This window comes from Arachis duranensis, chromosome 8 (assembly GCF_000817695.3).
Source record: "Arachis duranensis cultivar V14167 chromosome 8, aradu.V14167.gnm2.J7QH, whole genome shotgun sequence".
Taxonomy (NCBI): domain Eukaryota; kingdom Viridiplantae; phylum Streptophyta; class Magnoliopsida; order Fabales; family Fabaceae; genus Arachis; species Arachis duranensis.
The window spans coordinates 45,783,448-45,804,736 of NC_029779.3; the positions used below are offsets into that span (position 1 = coordinate 45,783,448).

General features: G+C 31.1%; 2 protein-coding genes across 2 annotated transcripts in view; one reads left to right on the top strand and one right to left on the bottom strand.

Annotated features, from left to right (window-relative positions):
* LOC107463148 (glycosyltransferase BC10-like) overlaps positions 1-3,897 on the top strand; it is a 5,684-nt gene extending 1,787 nt beyond the window's left edge. The window contains exon 2 of the mRNA XM_021130232.1: positions 3,783-3,897. Coding sequence (XP_020985891.1) covers positions 3,783-3,897 — 115 coding nt within the window. The remainder of the gene's footprint in view (positions 1-3,782) is intronic.
* A 3,675-nt stretch (positions 3,898-7,572) lies between these two features.
* On the bottom strand, positions 7,573-10,342 carry LOC107463239 (putative clathrin assembly protein At2g25430). The gene has a single exon (XM_016082001.3). The coding sequence runs from the start codon at positions 9,873-9,875 to the stop codon at positions 7,878-7,880; it is 1,998 nt and encodes a 665-aa protein (XP_015937487.1). The 5' UTR covers positions 9,876-10,342; the 3' UTR covers positions 7,573-7,877.
* Between the last annotated feature and the right edge of the window lie 10,947 nt (positions 10,343-21,289).

Sequence of the window (21,289 nt, forward strand, 5' to 3'; positions counted from 1 at the left end):
CCATGAACATAAAAGCAGAAGCAACAAATTTTAGTTTCACGTGTAGGTCTTGTGGAATACACTTTGGGCCTATCTTTTCATAAACCGTTACATGATGTAGCGGTTTATGTGTTTCAGCCTTTGAACATAATCTGTGACAGAGTTTAACGGATTACGTGTAATTAGAAATCCAATAATGCTAGGGAACCAAGATGGTTCCCGCCAAAAACCATCCAAATGCCTTTGGGTGAATCTAAAACCTTTACGTGGATGGTGTTTATACTAGGCATTAGGATGTTTCTTTTCTTTGTAAATTGGATGGTTTTGAATCTATTTTTTTATTTATCATATTTTAGGCATTTGGAGAGAAAAGGAAGGTTAAGAGACGGAAGCTAATTGAATCAGTTTTCGTGATTCACGTTGCAATGATACTGAACGTATCTCCTCGTAATTTGAATGTGGTGAAACATTTAATAACCAATATTTTAAATCATAAATAAATAAAATTAATTATCATATTTATAATTAATTAAATTGTTCTATTTTTTGCTGATTTGAAGTTGGTTCCATATACTTTTCCTTAGAAATCGCTTTAAAATGTCGCGGATTACGTATAAATAAGTTTGTTGCATTTGCGTCTGGATTTTTAGATTGTTGTATTTGCGTAACACTTTCTCTTATTTATTTTATTTATGTAAATTGTCTGGAATGTGACAATATAATACTCATTTGACATAAAAGGATTTATTATTTGGTGAATGCTATGGTACTTTTGAGATTGTGCCTAACTTACTAAAAAAAATAAATAAATAATATTTAATAAATTTTAAATATTTTACTTTTTGTTTTAAATATTTTATTTTTTACTTTTAAAAACAAGTTAAAAAATTTAAGCATCAAAATAAAAGACATCATAAAATTCACCTTATTATTTTTGCTGATAATGATGTCAGATGAAGTCCCACTTTCATGAAGACTTTTAAAAGGAAAGTGCTTGGGATTTTAGAAAATACAAAATATTTTAACTTATATTTAGTAAAAAAAATGATGTGTTTTTGTTTTTAGTTTTAAAAAGATAAAAATATTTTTAAAGATATTTATAAAGTTATCAAACATAATTTTTGTAATTTATACTTGTTGAACGTCACTTTTTATTTATTGCGTATAAAAAAAATATATATTTAGTATCTTATGAAAAACTTTTATTACATTACTAAAAACAAATTTTATTATTTATCTATTACATACTTGATTATTTTACTATATAGCATATACTTTATTATTTTTGGTAGTTAATTATTTAGTTAGAAAATATATAACTTAATATATAAAAATAAAAGTTTGAGAATAAACTAGAGAAGAGGAGTTTGAATTTATGGTCTATTTTTTAAATTTTTTTTTCTAATTCTGACTAAAATAAAATTTTAGTTGTTGATGCGTCTGTTAAATTAAAATTTAAGAGAGACAATTTTATTTAATCTCTTTACGATGCGTTAAGGAGCAGAGCAACTCTTTGTTTTTGGATAGCTATAACTTTTAAAAAATATACAATGTAGGAGACATTTTTATTTTGTCTCTTAACAAAGTAAAATAGAAGGAGTAGAAAAGAATAAATCACACAACCATATATCTTGATTCAGTCACTATGTGCAATGCGACCTACATCCAGTCCTCCCACAACAATGGAGGAATTTTCACTATATTTCACAAAAATTACAACACCAATTTTCTAGGATTCAACCCAATCCTATTTAGGACAAACCCAGCTGATTTGACCATATTCACTCCCTAAACTTGCAACCAATAAGTACTCATCCAACTTAGTAAGAGAATTCCCTCAATATCATATGTACAAAATAGAAAAACATACAAAAGAGTTTGACATAATTTTTTGACTTTTTCTTGATAACTCTCTTTACCTTTTCTCTTAATGGCTTTTACTAAAACCTCACTTAATGCCTTTTTTTATTGAAAAAAAATAAAGAAAAATGAACACTGAAAAACAGAAAATCTATGTAAAATTCTGAAGAAAAAGAATGGTTAGCTTGTAAGTTATAAAAACTCAAACTTGTGTGCTCACTCCTTAAATCAATTTTTGACCGTTTATCCTTTTAGTAGAGGAATAAAACTTCCAAAACTTGAAACTTTGCTTAAAAAGTTGACTTCTTCTTCTCCAAATACAGCAGCAGTGGCGCAGAAGAGATATGAGACTGGCAGTAATTAAAGCTTAGATACATCCATATTCTGCTACTTTTCTTTTATCCTTTTTCAATTTTTTTCAAGGATTTGAACCATTCATCAATGTTTTGACTCCAAATTTTAATCTTGATCCTTGATTTATAGTAGAGTTATATAAGTTTCAATTTTTTCAAATTTTCAGTTCGATACTTATAGGAGGAGAGCATTCCTGACAAGTTACCAATGAAGCACATAAATAAAAAAAATATATTCTGATTTATTTTTTGATTTGATCTTAACTTCTGAATTCTAATTTTTGACTTGCTTAATTTTAATAATTTTTTTTTATTTGAACTCTAATTAATTTTTTTTTGTCTTTTTTTTGTTTTTTTGAGTTTTGACTATTTTACCTGTGTAAGAAAAAAAATAAAAGAGAAAATAAATTCGGTTGCTTTTGGTTTGGTTTAGAGAGAATATGAAATTTTCTTCCTTTGATAGTAACGATACTACCATGGGCCTTATGAAATTGAACTTGTTTACTATAGGGCCAAATGCTTGTTTGTGGTTCTGATGAAAATGTATGGTTTTGGTTGGTGATTAGTAATTATTTTCGTGGACTATGATAGATTAGAATGAGTGTTTATTGGCCTGAACCATTTTAGGATTTTGTTCGCTTGTTATAGGCCAGTTTTGATTTAAATAATCTCCTGTATTATAAACAAATTAATCAAACACATGATTAGACTTTTAATTTCAAAATAATAATGTTTGGTTATTATCTAATAATTGTTATAATTTTTTTAAACTCAACAATAAATATATACAAATACATATTGATCGATTTTTAGTATACACGAAGTATTTTGTTATTACAATTTTGGAAATTTATCTCTAAAAATTTAACTTTATTAAATTATTTTTAAAATATTAAAAATATTCAAATGGAATTCAAGGCTATATTGTTATATCAGGAGTATAAATACTTTAAATATATTACATATAGCAATCACATATAAATAAATAAATTTGATTAAATAACAATATAAAATGCTTAAACATTACGAATATGTTAAAATTAAATTCAAATTTTTTATGAAGGAGAGAATAGAAATCAAAGGTGTGTTTAGAATACAATGAATTATATTTGACTTTATTTTAAAATCAAATTCATGGTTAAATGGATAAATAATAAAAATTGAATCGGCCTTCAAAAATGTGGGTGACTGAGTATTTTTAATAAGATGAAAACTCAGGTGCCGTTGACTTCAATTTAAAGTTGATAATTGAGAATTATTAGATAAAAATTTAGTCAAATTAATCAAATTATTTGATGACTCTTAGTTATTGTTACGGATCCGGCCCACGGATCCTACACCCGGAACGGTCCCTGAGTCCGGTTACCCGGGTCCGACCCGCTTCACCATTTCAGAAGGCCTAGAATCGGCCCACTAGAGCTCTTAACTAACTGAGCTAAATGTCTCTCTTATCTTAGCCAAATAAGATAAGATAAGATATTCACCATCATCTATAAATAGAGGACCCAGGTCCCTCCAGGTATTCATTCATTCCTCACACCTTCTACCTCTTAGACTCATTCTGACTTGAGCATCGGAGTGTCTTTGCAGGTACCTCCCCCCATTGCTCCAGTCAAGTGATCCGGCATCCGCCTCAACCCGCAAGTTCTCGATCCATCTCTCAACCGTACCAGAGACATCTTGTACAGTTATCAACTTTACTTAAAGTCAACTGTACTTGAGTTTCCATCTTTTAATAATCATATTCAATCAAGTCCGGTTATGAATAAGAAACGTATGCGCTCTATTACGTACTTGATTAATGATTATTCTAGTATAGCATATTTAATTATTTTGGTAACTAATTATTTAGTTAGAAAAATTTGTGAATTAAAATATATAAATATATAGTGATTATTTTTAGTGTATATGAAATATTTTTGTTATTACAACTTTTAAAAATTTATCTCTAAAAGATTAATTTTAATATTTTTAAAACATTAAAATTTTACCAAATTAAGTCAAAAATTATTCAAACAGAATTTAAGGCTACATTGTTAGATCAGGAGTATACATCTTTAAATATACTATATAAAACAATCACATTCAAAATAAATTTGATTAAATAACACTATAAAATGTTTATACATTATCAATATGTTAAAATTAAATTCAATATTTTGGTGAAGGAGAGAATAGAAATTAAAGGTGTATGTGTTTGGAATATAATGAAATTCTGTTTGATTTTATTCTAAAATCAAATTCATTGTTAAATGGATAAACAATAGAAATTGAATCGGTATTTAGAAGTGTTATGTGATCAAGTATTTTCAATAATCAAATTCAACCAAGTGTTTTATCATTTATGAGTAAGGAACGTATGCGCTCTATTACATACATGATTATTCTGTTATTATAGTAGATTCGATTGTTTTGGCTGGTAACTAATTATTTAATTAAAAAAATATATGAATTAATAAATATAAATACATAATTATTGATTTAATGACTGATTTTTAGTATACATAAAATATTTTTGCTATTACAAATTTTGAAAATTTATCTCTAAAAAGTTAATTTTAATAAATTAATTTTAGAATATTAAAATTTTACCAAATTAAGCCAAAAATTATTCAAATAGAATTTAATGCCAAATTGTTACATTGCATCAGGGGTATAAATACTTTAAAATGTTCCAACAAATTGGTCCTGATAATTTTGTAAAGATAAATTAGTCACTGATATAACTTTCTGTGATAACTTAATTCTTCATATTTTAAAATATTAAATTAATTAGTCTTGGAAAAAAATAAATGATAAATTATTCTTTTATGTTTTTAAAATTTAGGCAATTATCCCTCAACCATAGTATGTTTCGAAAAAATTAAGACTAAGTTATCATCTCTTGAAAAATGTTAATAATTAATTTGCCATTTTATTTTATTTTTACATGTTTTTATTTGTCACGAAAAAACTATTGTTAATTAATTCATCAATATTGGCCACATAAAAAGCGTGAAAAAAAATTCCGGCATGCCAGTATTAGCTGCAAATTAAATAAAGTGTGGCAAATCTAATTTTTTTTATATGAAAAAACTATGTCATTTGAGATATAACAATCAAGAAATATACTTAAAACTTAAGAAAAGGAACTAATTTATCCTAAATTTTACAAAGGTACACATTATTCTTTCCGCAAAAGAGAAATACATAGAAAAGACACCACGATGAGCATGAAAGCATGGACCATCGGGTATATTGTGGCAGATTCTCGTTGGAATTTAATTTTTGGGGTCATCAATGTAAACTGTAAAGTAAAGGGAATGGAAAAATAATGGTGGGGTCATGGATGAAGAAAGCTATGAATGAATTTTCGGGAAACATGTTGAAGTACTGCTTCTTAAAATTGTGCCTCAACCCCACAAAAATGTGACAAGTAATGTCATTCAATTTATAAAATCTTACTCTCTATGCAGAAATTCGTCTTGGTTCCTTCATCACTAGTGGGGGCGTGAATATATTAATCCAATAGTGTTAGGCAACTGGCAACAACGCCAATCACAACAATGCATTTAAAAATAGTTAGTTACTCAGACCATAATAAAAGTGTTTCAATAAAGGTATAGAGGAATCCAATGTAGTTTGTGATTGAAAAATAGTTAGTTACTCAGACCATAATAAAAGTGTTTCAATAAAATAAGATATATTCTTCCACTAATAAATAAATGAATGTAAAACTTTCATAAAATAAGTTGTACATCTTTCGCTATAAGCTGATGTAAAATCTTGTTTGGAACAAAACCTTTCATAGAATGCCATGTCAACTTTATATAGTGAAATAAAAAATTTATTAATTGCTACGTAAGGTGAATCAGTGAATTATATTATAATATTCTATAAGTGATTAGATTATAATTCTATTTAGGTTATGGGTGGACCAAATAATTTTGATTGGTTTCATCCAATGAGAGTCTTGTGCAGGTGACCAAAGAGATATCTAATTGGGAATTTGAAGTCAGTAGAAAACAGAGAGGGGGACAAATCCATAACTTTGTTTACCACAACTAGAACAATGAAGCTGTCAGTCGTTTTCTCAAATGTTCGATGGATAAGCCTTCAATTCCACATTTGGCAGTACACCTATGCCTTAGCTGCCAATTTAAAAGATTGGTATGAATGTTTTATCAATTATCGAAAGGATTTTGTGACGTATTCCAGCGTCTTCTATAAAAACAAACTCACCATGTTGACTCTCAAATGATAATTGCCGGTAATGCTAATACTAATTAAAAGTTTGATTTATAATTGACCCCAAATATTTTCGTTAATCACGATAAGCCTAGCTCGTAAATCCATATTTATACCTTCAAGGCTTTCAAAGCTATTTCTCTCGAGCCCATAGTTTTTTTCAGAGGTAAAATATTAATCTACATATTGCATTATTCCATATACATCAAAATCAATGACTGAAATTAAATATCAATATAAAATACACATTAAAATATAAATATATATTAAAAATAAATTAAACTACACATGTATTTATATACAAATATATTAATAATTAATATACACGAATAACATTTTTGAAAATTAATAGATCACATGTAACCCTTACTTATTATTGAATCATGAATTAGATAACATAAGAAGTCTGACTAGTCTCCAGAAACTAAAGGTTGGACTATACCCAATATGTTGAATCACCATGAATACAGAAATGCCACCACATCCTACACGGATTACAGGCTAGCAGAAAAATTTCATTTGTCTCCAAAGTCCAAAAAAGCAAAAATAACATCTATATTTTACATTAGGTACAACATGCAATGATAGTCCAATAGAGTTCACCCTCTCCTTTACTAGATCTACACCAGCGCAGAAAATTAGATTATCTTAATTTATCATGTTGCACTTTAGTTTCAAAATTCAAATCCAATAGGTGTTAGCAATAAGAACTGAAGGGTATGGTACAACCGTATATATAGATGTTAACACCAAAAGACACAAGTAACTTGAATGCCAAGAGAGAGAGAGAGAGAGAGAGAGAGAGAGAGAGAGATGTAACTAGACATCTAATTATAGTCCGTAGAAAGATTAATAATGATTTAGTCATATTAGGTAACCAAAAGTAATGGGAAAGCGAAAAATGACCAAATTGGATACTTACCTCTTAACCCAAACAACATGTGGATAATATTACAAGCAACCATATCCTGAATACCCTACACTAGTATTAGTACAGTTAAAGAACAAGTGGCCATGGCTGTTCCAACAAGATTGAAGTATCATTTGACAAAAAGCCAATCAAGATCATCAATCAGAACAAGGGTTTAATTAAATTTACAGTAGTTAAAAGCGTTTGTCTCTGATCAGCAAGAATCACTTGGAAGTACAAAAATGGAGGAAGAAACTGCTAATATTACAAAGAAGACACAGAGATATCATAACTGAGTCTCATAAACACATCTCTCCCACCAACAAAATCCCCTAACAAGAAATTTTGTATATTCAATTCCAACTCAGTCTCTCCCTCAACATCCCCAGTTCCCCACCATACTAAAAGAGCTTATATATCTCAAGAATATGGAAACATCAACATTTAACAAAAACTTAAAAAAAAAAAAAAAAACACTATGTCATAATACAAAAAATAAACGAAGCAACCTATAGATATGCAATGAAAAGAACAAAAGAGGGTATTGATCAGTAAGGAGTGTGATAATACCCAGCGGGAGGTCCCATTCCATTGACTGGGGGCATTCCATAAGGCATTGCTGCAGGCATTGGAGTTCCGGGATAGTAACCATTGCCGTTTAGTCTGGCCAAGCTAGATTGGCCTTGCATTCCATCCCTTGCATACTGCTGCCACACAACCTGTTCCTGCACAAGCAAATGCTGCTTCTTCTCCATATCCGCCATTTGCACATAAGAAGGTGGTGGAATAGTCAATGATGCCGCGAAGGGATCCTGATTCACCGGCTGCACTGACCCATCTGGGGCAGGGAGAGCCAAAACAGGTGTGGTGGTTTTCCCGGGTCCGGGCAATGCCACACTGCTTGCACTTCCTCCACTCAATTGTGATGTGCTCACATGCTGCCTCACCATTCCTTGATCATACATACCATTCAACAATAAGGGATCAAGACCACCACCCAAATTCTGCTTCTGCCTTGATAAATTACTAGCAGTTTCTACCAGCGCCAATTCCCAATCGGCCTTCCCGGCCTCAGCTGCTGGAGTCTGCCAAGCCGAAGTAACTTCGGGCTGTCCATTTGATGGGAAGGCTTGCCAAGAACCATTAGCATTGCTACCAGGAGCACCGGCAAAGAGTGCCAAAGCCAATCTGTTACCTTGATCATCAGCACTGACTGCATCATCTCTCAGATTCACCAAGTCCTCTGTAACCCGTGGTGGCTGTGGCTTAGGCTCTGGCTCAGGCTGCGGAGGCGGGGTGTAATTCTCCGGTGGAGGCAGTGCCTTGATCTCATTCATATCCGGCTCCGGTTCCTCCTCTTTTGCAGGTGGTGGGGGCAATTCCTCTTTCCTCTCAGGACTCTTAGGCCTCTTGGCCCTATCCCTAACAAACTCCTCCAGGGTCTCCAACAGCTTGCTAGTAATCCTCTGAACCTCTGGGTACTCAGAAGATCTCGCCACACCTGTATCCTTGCACCAGTTGAAGAACGCAATAAGCTCGTCGATCTGCTTCGCCGCGCTGGCATAAGCATCAAAGGCCTTAACACAATCAGGGTATTCCATATCAAAGAACTTATCAAGAAGCACAGCAAGAACCTCACAGATATCAGCATAGAGCTGAAAACTCTCCTTCACAACAGGGTACAACGCAATCAAGATCATCCTGCTGTTCTTGGCCAAACCGGTAGGCCTACAAGCCAAGAACCGATCCAGCAACCTCTGCAAATGTCCCATCTTACCGAAAATCCTCTCCGGCTTCATGTCCCTCAACGGAGTCACAGCAACAATACTCTTATCAACCCTTCCAACATTTTCCCTCTCAGTCACATCACCAAACGACCTCGTCCTCCTCATCCCTCCGTTCCCATAACCATACCCTTCTCCCCTGAATTCACCTCCGCCGTACTCATACTCGTAAGGCCGCGGCGGAGGGGACCGGAAATTGTCCCTACCCCCAAACCTATCATCAAAACCGCCACCACTGCCGCTTCCGCCAGCGCCAGCGCTTCCAGCTCCACCAGCAGCGCCACTGCTCTTCCTATCAAAAAGCATCAACTCAAGACGTTGATCAAGATACATAGCATAAGTTCTTACAAAAGCAGAGTGATCCCATGAGCTAGAGTGAGCCTCGTCCCTGAAATCAGACATGTTGAGGAGCCTGGTTCCTCTCCTAGTCGCGTAGAGTATCTCTTCTTGGAACATCGGTGGACCCTCGTTCATGAGTCGGTGAACCAGCATGAGAGCTTTCAGAGCAACGATCCAGTCGCGCGTCTTCCCCAATCGCTTCGACACGGCGGTGACACACGCGTGGACGTATCCACGGGAGTAAGACATGAGGTTCAAGATCTCGCGTATGTACTTCTCGCCGGCGGGATCGTCGTCGTGGCTCGTCGCTTTCACGATCGCAACCTCCAAGTCCGGCGCCATGTTGCTCGCAACCTTCGCAATCCCTATGCTCGTTTGGTCCTTCACCGCACCAATTGCCTTCCGAATCGTGCTGGGAGCCATCGCTTTTCTCGTTCGGATCTGCTTTGACTCAGTGAGTCAGTCACCGACTCGGAGCTGCTGCCACCTGGCGGGATGCGAAAGATTTGTAACGGATCGCGTTCCGGATTGGATTTTGAATTAACAGATTTTTCTAACCGTAATAGCCGTTGGAGCTCGATTCCAGGGTTTTACCTCGTTCTCCTAGATCCACGTTTTAGGACCCGAGAAATTCGGGTTCGGTCGATCTGGTTAAGTTATTGCGGCGGTGAACGGCGGTCAACGTGTCAAAAAAGGCGCGAAAGCTGTAATATCTGTGGCTTAGTTCAGATCTACGGCGGAGAGAGAGAAAGAGAGAATGTGTGTAAGAAAGAGAGGTGGAAGGTGGAGCTACCGTGACTGTGTTTGAAGAACAAAGAAGGGAGCGCGATAAGGTGCGGTGCGGGGTTAGTTTATTACAATACGGTCGCGTACGGTTCACGGTGATGTGGACTCTGTTTCTCTTCCGTGATTGTGATTTTCCTTTCTCAGTCGCGTTCATTTGGGATGGTGCCACGTGGAGAATGGTGGATCGGTGATTAATGTGGGTCCCAGTGGAGAAATGAATCGTATGGTGAGGATTTGAAATCCAGTGTGTAAAATGTATGGCGTCGGTGGGTGGTTTAGTGCGAAATGCTTTGTATTTTTGGAAAGCAACGAATGTGGGGGTGATTTGTCCTTTCCCTCCATATTTATTCTTTTTTATTATCACTTTCTTTCTTTTTTTACTTGATATTATTGGCTCTAAAAAATTATTATAAGCTGGACTGACTGTAATCGTTCCATATTAAATTGTGAATTACTTTGACATTTTTTAAAAGAAAAATATATAGTTGTTCCATATTTAATTAATCTTGTTGCACATGGATTTGTTATACCTATATATGCATCACAAAAGGATTTTATATTGATAGGTAATAATGTGTTATACCTAATGCTACTTAAATATTGTTTTAACCTATACTATTACCGCGCGATCTAAGGGTCTCCAAGTGCTCCGCGAAGGCAAATTAGTGTTCATTGAGCTGCAAACAAATTGAATCTAAATTCTGATGAGAACTTGTATGTAACACTTAGTATGGATTAAGATAAGAAGTTGTTGGAAGGAGGAAATAACCAAAACAGATTGGACTGATGAAAAAGCAGAGGAGATAGTGGTTTTAGAGGAGGCAGATATTGGAAAAAAGTGTAAAAACATGTTCAATCCTTTTTTTTTAAGATTTTGATTAATGCCTTGAATGTTATTTGGGTAATAATTATTTGTATCCAATCAGAAAATTTATGGATACGATCTGATTTACAAATTCATTATACCAGATCGAATCGACTTTGGTTTGTAGATAAATAGGATCGAATCGCAGATTTTAAATGTACATATGTAGATTTATAAAAATTAAAAATATATATAGATACTCTCCTTAATCCTAAAAAATTTTAGCATATTAAAGTTTGCATTATTATTTATTTGTTGTTGTTAGAATGTCAAATAATTAGATTTTTTTACTTTTTTTTTTTGGGTTTCTATTATTATTCAAACAGGAAACTCTAAAAATATTGAAGTTCGCCTTTATAGCAACCAAATTACATAAAAATTAGCAAGTTCGTCGTTATAATGGGCGAACTTTTTTCAAACTCCACAAAAAAATGTATTCTGTAAATTAAAGATAAAATTATTTGTTTTGAGAAATAAATAATATTTTTTATTTATTTTAAAAATGTTTTGCTAAATTTTTACGTTAATTGCTTATGAACTAATTTTTATTGTTTTCTCAATTTTATTCAGGTTTTGGTATCCAAAATAAAAAATAGTTATAGGTCTTTACGGGTGTACAAACTCATATCAAAATGGTAAGATTTATAGTAATTATTCGTATCCAATAAAAAATTTGTGAATATGATCTAATCGATTTTGATTGGTAGATAAATAGAATCGGATCAAATCGTAGATTTTAAATATGTATTCGTAAATTTATAAAAATAAAAATATATATTCTTTTTAATTTTAAAAAATTTTGGAATTTTATGATATTAAAATTTGGATTATTATTTATTTGTTGTTGTTAAAATGTCAAATAATTATATTTTTTTTTGGTTTTTTATTATTATTATTATTATTCATATGTGTGGATGTTTTATTTCTATTACTTAATAAAATATTATTTAGTAGTATTTTGGAAATAAATAAGTGTAAAATAGTAGAAAGAAAAAAGAGATTTTTTCAAAATTTTTAATTCTTTTAAAAATATATTTTTTTATCAGTAGAATTTGATATCCGATTTGAATCTAAAAATATAAAAATCTAATTTAATATTTTTAATAGTGTAGATTGAATAAAAATTTTAGTCATATTTAATTTGACCTTTTATACATTAAATTGAATAAATTTAAGCATTGTATACAAAATTTGGAGAACATTAACGACCATTTTAATTTCATTATAATAAATATAATGTTCAACTATGTTTTTTTTTTATTTCTTTGCGAAGACATAACTCTTTTATTTAAATTTACTTAACCATCTAAGTATCATATTATATAAATAAATATTCAAATTGACCTCTAACGAGCTTAGATTATATATTTTAATTTTAAATAAATAAATTTTAATAAATCTAGGAATCATAATTATTCTTATCAGATAATTTACTATTTTTTATTGTTTTTAATAAAATTTTTATTATATATTTGTTGTCCATAATATCTCTCATCTCGACAAATCAAAAATTAATTTATCGCAAAATCATCCTCATCTTTCTTCGATTTATCAGCAATCGCTCAAAGTTTCAAATTTTATGGTGACAATTAAGCACAAAAATTGTACTCGTTACAGAATTTAACCCAACACTTTAGAGCATGAGCTGACCACAGTTATGTATCACGTGTGTTTGTGTTTTCAAAGGCACCATTCTTTTTTAAGAAAATTCGCAGTATAATCTGAATTTCATGGAAGGATTTGTCGTTAGTTAATGAATTATTAAATGCACAAAATTCAACCTCCTAATATCTATTTAAATGAACTTATTATATATAGTAAATAAATAAATATTTAAATCTCAAAATATCATCATTATTAAAAATTCTTCCACAAATTCGTCGGGCCGACCCGCTAAACCCACTAAAAAAGACGAGTCGAACTAAGATTTAGAGCCTGCCAAATTAAAAAAATCCGCAAAATCCGCACCGCCAAATTGTCGGATTTTGGCGGGGCAGGACGGGCCGGTCTGCTGGACCGAAGATTTTTATTTTTTTATTAAATAAAAGAGTTATTATTATTATAAAATTACTAATTATAGAATTTTCAAACATGTTTTTTTGTTTTTATTCTTATTTTAGTTATTAACTTTATTTATTTTATTTTACAATTTCGTACATTTGCTCAAATTATGTGACTTATTTTTTAAAATAAAAATAGTTCTATTAACAAATATTATTTTAAATAATTTTATTGAAGTTAAAAATTAAAAAAAATAGTGAAAAAATATATTATAATTTGACTATTTTTTATTTGTATTTGATTTTTTAATTATTATTTTTTAGTTAATTTTAATGAACTTTATTTTTTAAAATAAAAGAAAAGAGTCAAGCAGACTAGTCCGCCGACCCGCCAATCCGCCATAAAGCGGAGCATGTTAGCTTTTTAAACCCATCTTAGTTGGCAGGTCGGGCCAATCGCCTCCGTTTATGAGGCGGATCTAAGCGAGGCGGGACAGATTGAGGCGGGCCAGCCCGCTTTGTCACCCCTAGACAAATGTGTTTGCCCCCGCAATAAGACTAGGCAATATAAGGAATAAAATCCAGTCATTACCGTTAAAACGACTTTAAATAAATACAAGAAATACATCATTATGTGTTATAAAAATGTTATTTGTATATAAAAAAATAGTCAATATATAATTATGTATAAATATATAAGTCTTAAAGTTGTCTCTAACATTTTAATCGTCCTATTTAAGTCCCTAGCGTTTCAAAATTGACTCAATATTGTCCTGCCGTTAGGGATCTGTTAACAGAATTGATAGCGGGACAAAATTGAGACGATTTTCGAAACATTAGGGACTTAAATAGGACGGAAATGTTTGGGACAAAAATGATATATAAAAATAAATTTTACTTTAATTTTATCTTTCAATTAATAATAATTTTTTACTGTACATAGTATTCAATTCTTTTTTACTCACATATAAGTAAATTACACTTAATCACATTACTTTCATTTTAAATAAATTTATTTTTTATAATTTTAAAGAATTTTGATACATTAAAGACAAAAGGTATAATTTATATTTTATTGTATATATATTATTTTTTTTCGCAAGTTTATATATTAGTCATTCTAAAAATATTTTATGATAGCTAAAAATATTTAAGAGTAAAATTATAAAAAAATAATTTATTTAAAATAAAAAAATGTGATTAAGTGTAATTTACTTATATGTGATTAAAAAATAATTGAATACTATGTACAGTAAAAAATTGATATTATTGAAGGATGAAATTAAAATTTATTTCTATGTATCTTTTTTGTCCCCAATGTTTTTGTCTTATTTAAGTCCCTAACGTTTCAAAATCGTCTCAATTTTGTCCCGTCGTTAATTCTGTTAACGGATCCCTAACGGCAGGACAACATTGAGTCAATTTTAAAATATTAAAGATTTAAATAGGACGATTGAAACGTTAATGACAACTTTAGAACTTACCCCAAATATTGAGGACAAAAATAATACTTTATTCTTAATTTTAAAATAAACATAACATGTGTTATATTTAATTTCTTAAATTTTCTCTCTCTTATATATTTAAAATACAAAATTAATTTTCTTAAAAATCAATACATTTAAATTTAAAATAAAACACAACCAAAACAAAAATAATGAACCTAGCTAAACCCTAGATATTAAATTTTAAATTATTCAAAATCCAAATCATAAATCTTAAATAAAAAATTCTAATATTTACCCTCTAATCTTAAATCCTAAATCATAACTCTAAACTCCGAATTCAAAATCTTTGACACTAAAATTTGAATTCTAAAACTCATATCATTTAAGATATTTGATAAATGAGAAATTTTAAAAATAAGATGAAATTTAAATTGGATGTTGGTTCTCTAAAAAAAGAAAATGAATATATAAAAAATAGCAAATACTAATGCATTTTAAAGGAAATAAGAAGTACAATGCTCGTTAATCTCTAAAACTAAATTTTAAACTTCAAATCTTAAATTTATAATTCTACATCTTAAATTCTAAACTCTAAATTCTATATAAACTTTGAATCTTAAATTCTCAATCATAAATTCTAAATTTTAAATAAGAGTTATTCATATAAAATATAACAAATAGAAAGTGTTAAGATTTATTTAATAGATAAGAAATATAACACTCTCAACATAATAAGGATAGGAGCATTTAAGAATGAGAAAAAAAAAACTAAGATAATTGATTTTGAGTGGCAGGCCCATTGCTATGTCAATGGATTGGATTATTTGTGAAACAGATAATTTAGATGTTTTTATCACAACAAAAGAAGTTGAGTTTCAGATAAATTATAATGATATTTTGGTCTTTTATTAATATTAAAAATATAAATTAATTTTTTTATTGTTTTAAATATTTTTTTACTATATAAAAATATTTAAAAATATTTTTGTTCTAATTAATAATTATATATAAAGTAAATGTCTTTTTCAGTCCTTAACCATTGATTCGATAGACATTGCACCCTCTAATAATTATAGAAATATAAATTGGTCCTCATCCACTTATGTATTTATTTAATCTAGTCCCTATAACAAGTTGGCAACAGGTCACACGTGCTAACGTATCAGATAATATGTCCATGTGGTTTTGTCTTCTTCCTAATAGGACAAATCGACTCCTGAATTTTTAACTAAACGTCATCTGCTTTTCTTTCTCTTCCTCTACCTCATTCCCTTCTGACAACATTCCTCCCTCCAGCTCCACTTATGCCTCTGCCGTACTTCCTCCCTCCTCTTTGTTTTCACCTCTCTCTATTCTACTTCTTCCTTGTTCAAAAAGAAGAAAAAGCCCTCTCCGAGCTCCTTTGCTGCACTCTTTAACGCTGTAATTCTCAAGTGCAGTAAGTCTACTGTAACAACCACCTCTTCTAGAAACAAAAATTTAATTTGAAATTCGAAAGTCAGTTGGAAGCTGGGCTTAGAATTTTGAATTATGGATAGGAATCTAGTAACCGCCTTCCGTTTGAATTTAAAATATCCCAACCACCCTATCCCCAAATGTATATAAATAGGGGAGCACCCATAGGTAGAAAATCACTCCCCTCAAATACTAATCATCTCCCTTCTCTCTTTACAAAGAAATTCTGTGTGCAAACACAAGGAACACAAGAGGCAAGCTCATAGGCAACAAGGAAGCGTTAGAAAAAGTGTAGGAAATTATGTTTTTTTAAATGCTTGGCATGTGTTATGTTCCATTTTTTATTATTACTTTCTTCCATTCACGAATGTTATCATGACATTAATTTTCTTTCACTCATCTTTCATTCATGTTGTTATGTCTTCTTATGATGTTCATCCAATTATTTACTATACCCGTTTTGTGCTCTTTCATATAATTGTGTTATTAATATTCCCTTTAGGGCGAGAGTACATGCCCTCTTATACTGTTTATTCAATATCCTATATTATTGTATTAATATTCCCTTAGGGCCGGGAGTACATGCCATCTTATGTCTTGTACAACATATAGGCATATGTGTGATCTCTTACATGGCTATTATTTATGATATTTTAATTAAATTATTTAACATACCTTATTGTATTATGTGCATCCATGTGATCTATTATATCATCATGTTATCATTATTCCTTTAAGGTTAAGAGTACATGCTTTCTCAAATATTTTGTTTTAAAAATTTAATCCTATGTGCATCCATGTGATCTCTTCTATTATTATTCCTTTAATGTTGAGAGTACATGCTCTTTTTTGTGTCTTGTTCAAGGAACCCTATTTTGTTATATGCAATTAAATGACCCCTTATATCATTATGTTATTATTGTTCCTTTATTTTAAAGATCAAAGGTACATGCTTCTTATAATATTTAATCCAAGTATTTCAAATACCCACTTTCTTACAATATGCACTTAGATTATATTTTATACATTATATCATTGATATCTTCTTAGGGTCAAGAGTACATGTTTCCTTATAATTATTTTATTCAGCTAATTAATATCCCTCATTTTATTACATGAAATTATATTGACTTTTATACCATTAGATTAATATTAATATTTCCATGAGTTAAAAAGAGTACATGCTCTCTTATAACTATTTTATTCAACTATTTAAATTATTCTATCTTTTATAATGTACATTTATTTTATATTATTAATACCCCTCTAGGGACGAGAGTACCTTCTCTCTTATAAAGTCTTATTCAACATGCTTATTTTAGCATGGTATATGTCTCTCCTCTTGCATGGTATATTCTTGTATATGCCTAAATAACCCTACTTGTTAATTAAACTGAGGGAATGATCCTTCGGTAAGGGAAGGTGACCCCCAAAGACAAGATAATCGAGATGATCCTTCGGTAAGGGAAGGTGATCGGCAAACCTTTGGGAACCTTCGGTAAGGGACGGGAACTCCCATCAATTTTATATAATAAGATATCTTTGTTGATATAACTCTTTTCTTGTGTATGTCTAAATAACCTTGATTGTAAATTGAACTGAGGGAGTGATCCTTCGGTAAGGGAAGGTGACCCCCAAAGACAAGATATCGAGATGATCCCTCGGTAAGGGAGGGTGATCGATCGAGATGATCCTTCGGTAAGGGAAGGTGATCGCCAAGACACTCGAGATAAGAACCTTCGGTAAGGGAAGGGGACTTTCATTTATACCGGTTTGAGCTCAATACCTTCCATAAAAGTTAAAAGTTAAGAAAGCATGAATGAAAGTTTGATGTTTATCTTTTTTTTCTCTTTAGATTTAATTATGATTATGTTGATGTTACTTAAGATGTTATCCTTCTATTTTCCTATATGCTTTCCTTTTTGCACACATGTTTTACAAGAAAGATACATATGCCACGTTATACGTTCTTTTTAAAAATCCCGCACGTGGGCTGGAGATGGATATGGAGGTGTTGTATAGCACTCCTACTGAGACGTTAGGTTCTCACTCCCTTTCTTTTCCCATACTGTCTCCAGAGGAACATGGCACAGCGGATAGAGACGACGCAGTGTCCCCCGAAGGTAACTTCTGAGTATGACCCCTCGAAGCACGCGTGGGTTGTTGCGACCACTACTACCGTGCTCCAAACTATCTACTTAGATCGAGAGTTCGTGGAAGAAGGACCCCAGCTGTCCGTCGTAACCTTCCTAGATAGGAGCGCTTCAGCATCTAAGAAGCGGTCATCTAAGGTGGCACACCTCGAGTCTGACTCCGAAACTGAGGAAGAAGAATCCGACAACCCGAGCCAAGGATAAGACATGACACAAGGATGGAAGTTTCTTCGATGAAATTAGTTAGGATGCGTTAGTTTCTTTTTCGTCATAGTTACCTTTAAGCACTATCTCCTTTAGAACTGTGTTCATGGGAATTCTTCTATGTTTGCTTGAACCCCTTTGAGTTTTGTTCAATTTTATCCTTTTAGTACTACTCGATTTCCACCCAAAGTTTCGCGCGTATTTTCCTTCTCTTCTTACCTAACAATTTAGTTATCTGCTCTTTTTCATATTAAGTGTGACACCCTACTTAAAGGCCTTTAAAGGTAGAATATTAATTTAGGGTGTTACATCCACCACCACACAAAGAAGATCACGCTCTCTCCTCGACTCTGATAACTGACTTATCCACACTTTCACTCAAAAAAATGAATCACGGCTCTGGTCCTTTCTCTATCATTCTTTTAAATCCTCCTTGTTTTCCAAGAGCTTTAAGGACACCACCGTCACCCCCAACCATCTCAAAAATTTCTAAGCCGAAAAAAAAAAACAAATGCTGATTCGGTTCTTCTCTCATGGCTAAAGAAAAAGTTTGTATGACTTCTCTCATCGACGGTTGCTTGAGTTGGCTTTGCTGTGATTGCAAGTTCGACGAAGCAGAAATTCTTTGTAGCGAATAGAGCGTGGATTCAAAAACGGTAATGGAATCGAGTTTGTGGCAGAACGAAAAAGTGAACTTTATTTGTTGGAAGGATTGAGAAATTGGAGGAGGAATTGAGGAATTTTGCCAATGTGTAGAGGGATGCAGAAAGTCCATGAGCTTGACGACGAGGGAGGCAAAGAAGACAGGGCTGAATCCTGTATGGCCGAGGGTGGTGGAGAAGGACTTGGTGGCGCAGTAGAGTCAAAAGATGGAGTTGTCCGGTTTTTCTTTCTTATTGGATTTTGAAGGCAGGGGAAGAGGAGGAGGAAGAAATAAGAGGTGAAGGAGAAAGCATTGTTTTGGGGTTACTTAGCGAGCGAATTGTCCTTAGAAAGGAGACAAAGCTATGATAACAGGTTACCTGACACGTTAGCGTGTGTCATGTGATTTGTTATCAATCATTTTGCAGGAATGAAATTGAATAAATACAAAGATGGGTAGAGATCGATTTATGTTTTTATAATTATTAGGAGCATAATATTTATCAGTTAAATGGTTAGGGATAAAAAATGACATTATTTTAATATATATTATTTTAAAATTTATTTTTAAAATAAATATTACGAATAAAATTGAACACATTGATACATAATAATATTTTAAAATGTTTAAATATTTTTGAAATTTTTTTTTTATTAAAATATAATTAAATAAAAAAAATATACATGTAAAAAGAATATAGACGAATATCATACCTAAATGTGTTTGATATGCAGCCTAATTATTTTTTTTTGGTAAATGATATGCAGCCTAATTTAATGCTCTAGCAGGAATAGCAATGAACAATGATGAACAGCTCATGGGTAAGGGAAATCTCAAATCAGCAAATGCTTCTAGAATAGTTGACCATGAGTTATTAACTTATTATGAAGTGTTGGATCACCAATACAGCGCAAGCTTTAAAAGCTTTATTGACCTTTTAACAGTTCAACACTTCAACCAATGTACTGATTGGTTTGAATTAGTGTTCAACCGTAAGAGAACGACGACAAAGAAGACTGCCACAGAAAAAAACAACAATAACGACGATAATAAGAAAAGCAGCTGCAATCAGGGCGGTGGTGTTTAAATCTAATAATTGATTCAAATAAAATCATTTATTTAACTTAATTTTAAACAAAAAATCAATTAAAATTATAATAATTTAAATTGAATTAGATTTTATTTTTTATGAATAATATAAGTTGGATTAAATTACTTTTTAGAATTATTTTTTTAAAAAAAAGAATAAAAGAAAAAAGAAGACGATAATAATCATGATGTTGATGGAAAAATCCATTATCACCATTGTTGAATTAGAAAGGGAGAGAAAGAAAGTTTGATAGAGAGACCGAGAAAGAAAGGAGAAAAATGAAGGAGAGGCGGGACACGACAATAGAAGATGTATGTTGTATTATCAAGCTGATTCAATTTACTATGTGTCTGTTGTATAGTCCTAAATCGAATCAGATTAATTCGATCTACTATGTGACCAAGCTAAATCGAAACAACCTAATTCGATTTATATTGTATCGAATTTCATTCATTCGTGAATCGAAACTATCCATTTTGATTTGTCTTTATTCCTATCAATTTGAATCATATTGATTCGATTTAGTATTAGAGAAGTTAAATCGAATTTGCTTAATTCGATTTATATAGATTTATGCCTGAAGACATGCACGTAACGTTTTTTAATTTGGGACTTTTATGTAATATTGAATCCCACTTGATTTATTAATGTTATTTGTCCATTTTTTTATAATTGTTTGACTTTATATCTATAATTATTTTAATTTTTATTTGACGTAATAATTAATTTATTAAAACTAAATATTTAATTATTTTTCTAAAACATGATATGAGACTATTTGTTAAAACTAATTATTAATATTTGCTATTATAAAATTGTGAAATATGTTAGAATAATCCTTTATAATTTAGAAAGTATAATTGAAAATAATTTATACAAAAAAATGTTATTTGATTTGATTTGAGATTTTTTATATTTGAAAGACTAAATAATTATATTTTTAATTATATGTTTTGAATTAATTTAAAAAATTAATGAGAACATAGTTAACAGCAGTGGTGATAATATTAATTTAAATACATCTGTTTCATACTTTAGCTAATAATAATATTACTAGTTTAATGTATAAGTTACACATTTGATCTGTTATTTTATATGGATATACAAAAAAAAACTACTCTTAAAAATAAAGACATCAAAATATAAATTATTTGATTTAATTTTAAAAACTTTTTTATAAATTTATTTATTTG

Bases quoted from the DNA above. Each gene is read 5' to 3' on its own strand.
- LOC107463239 (XM_016082001.3), bottom strand. From the start codon at position 9,875: ATGGCTCCCAGCACGATTCGGAAGGCAATTGGTGCGGTGAAGGACCAA.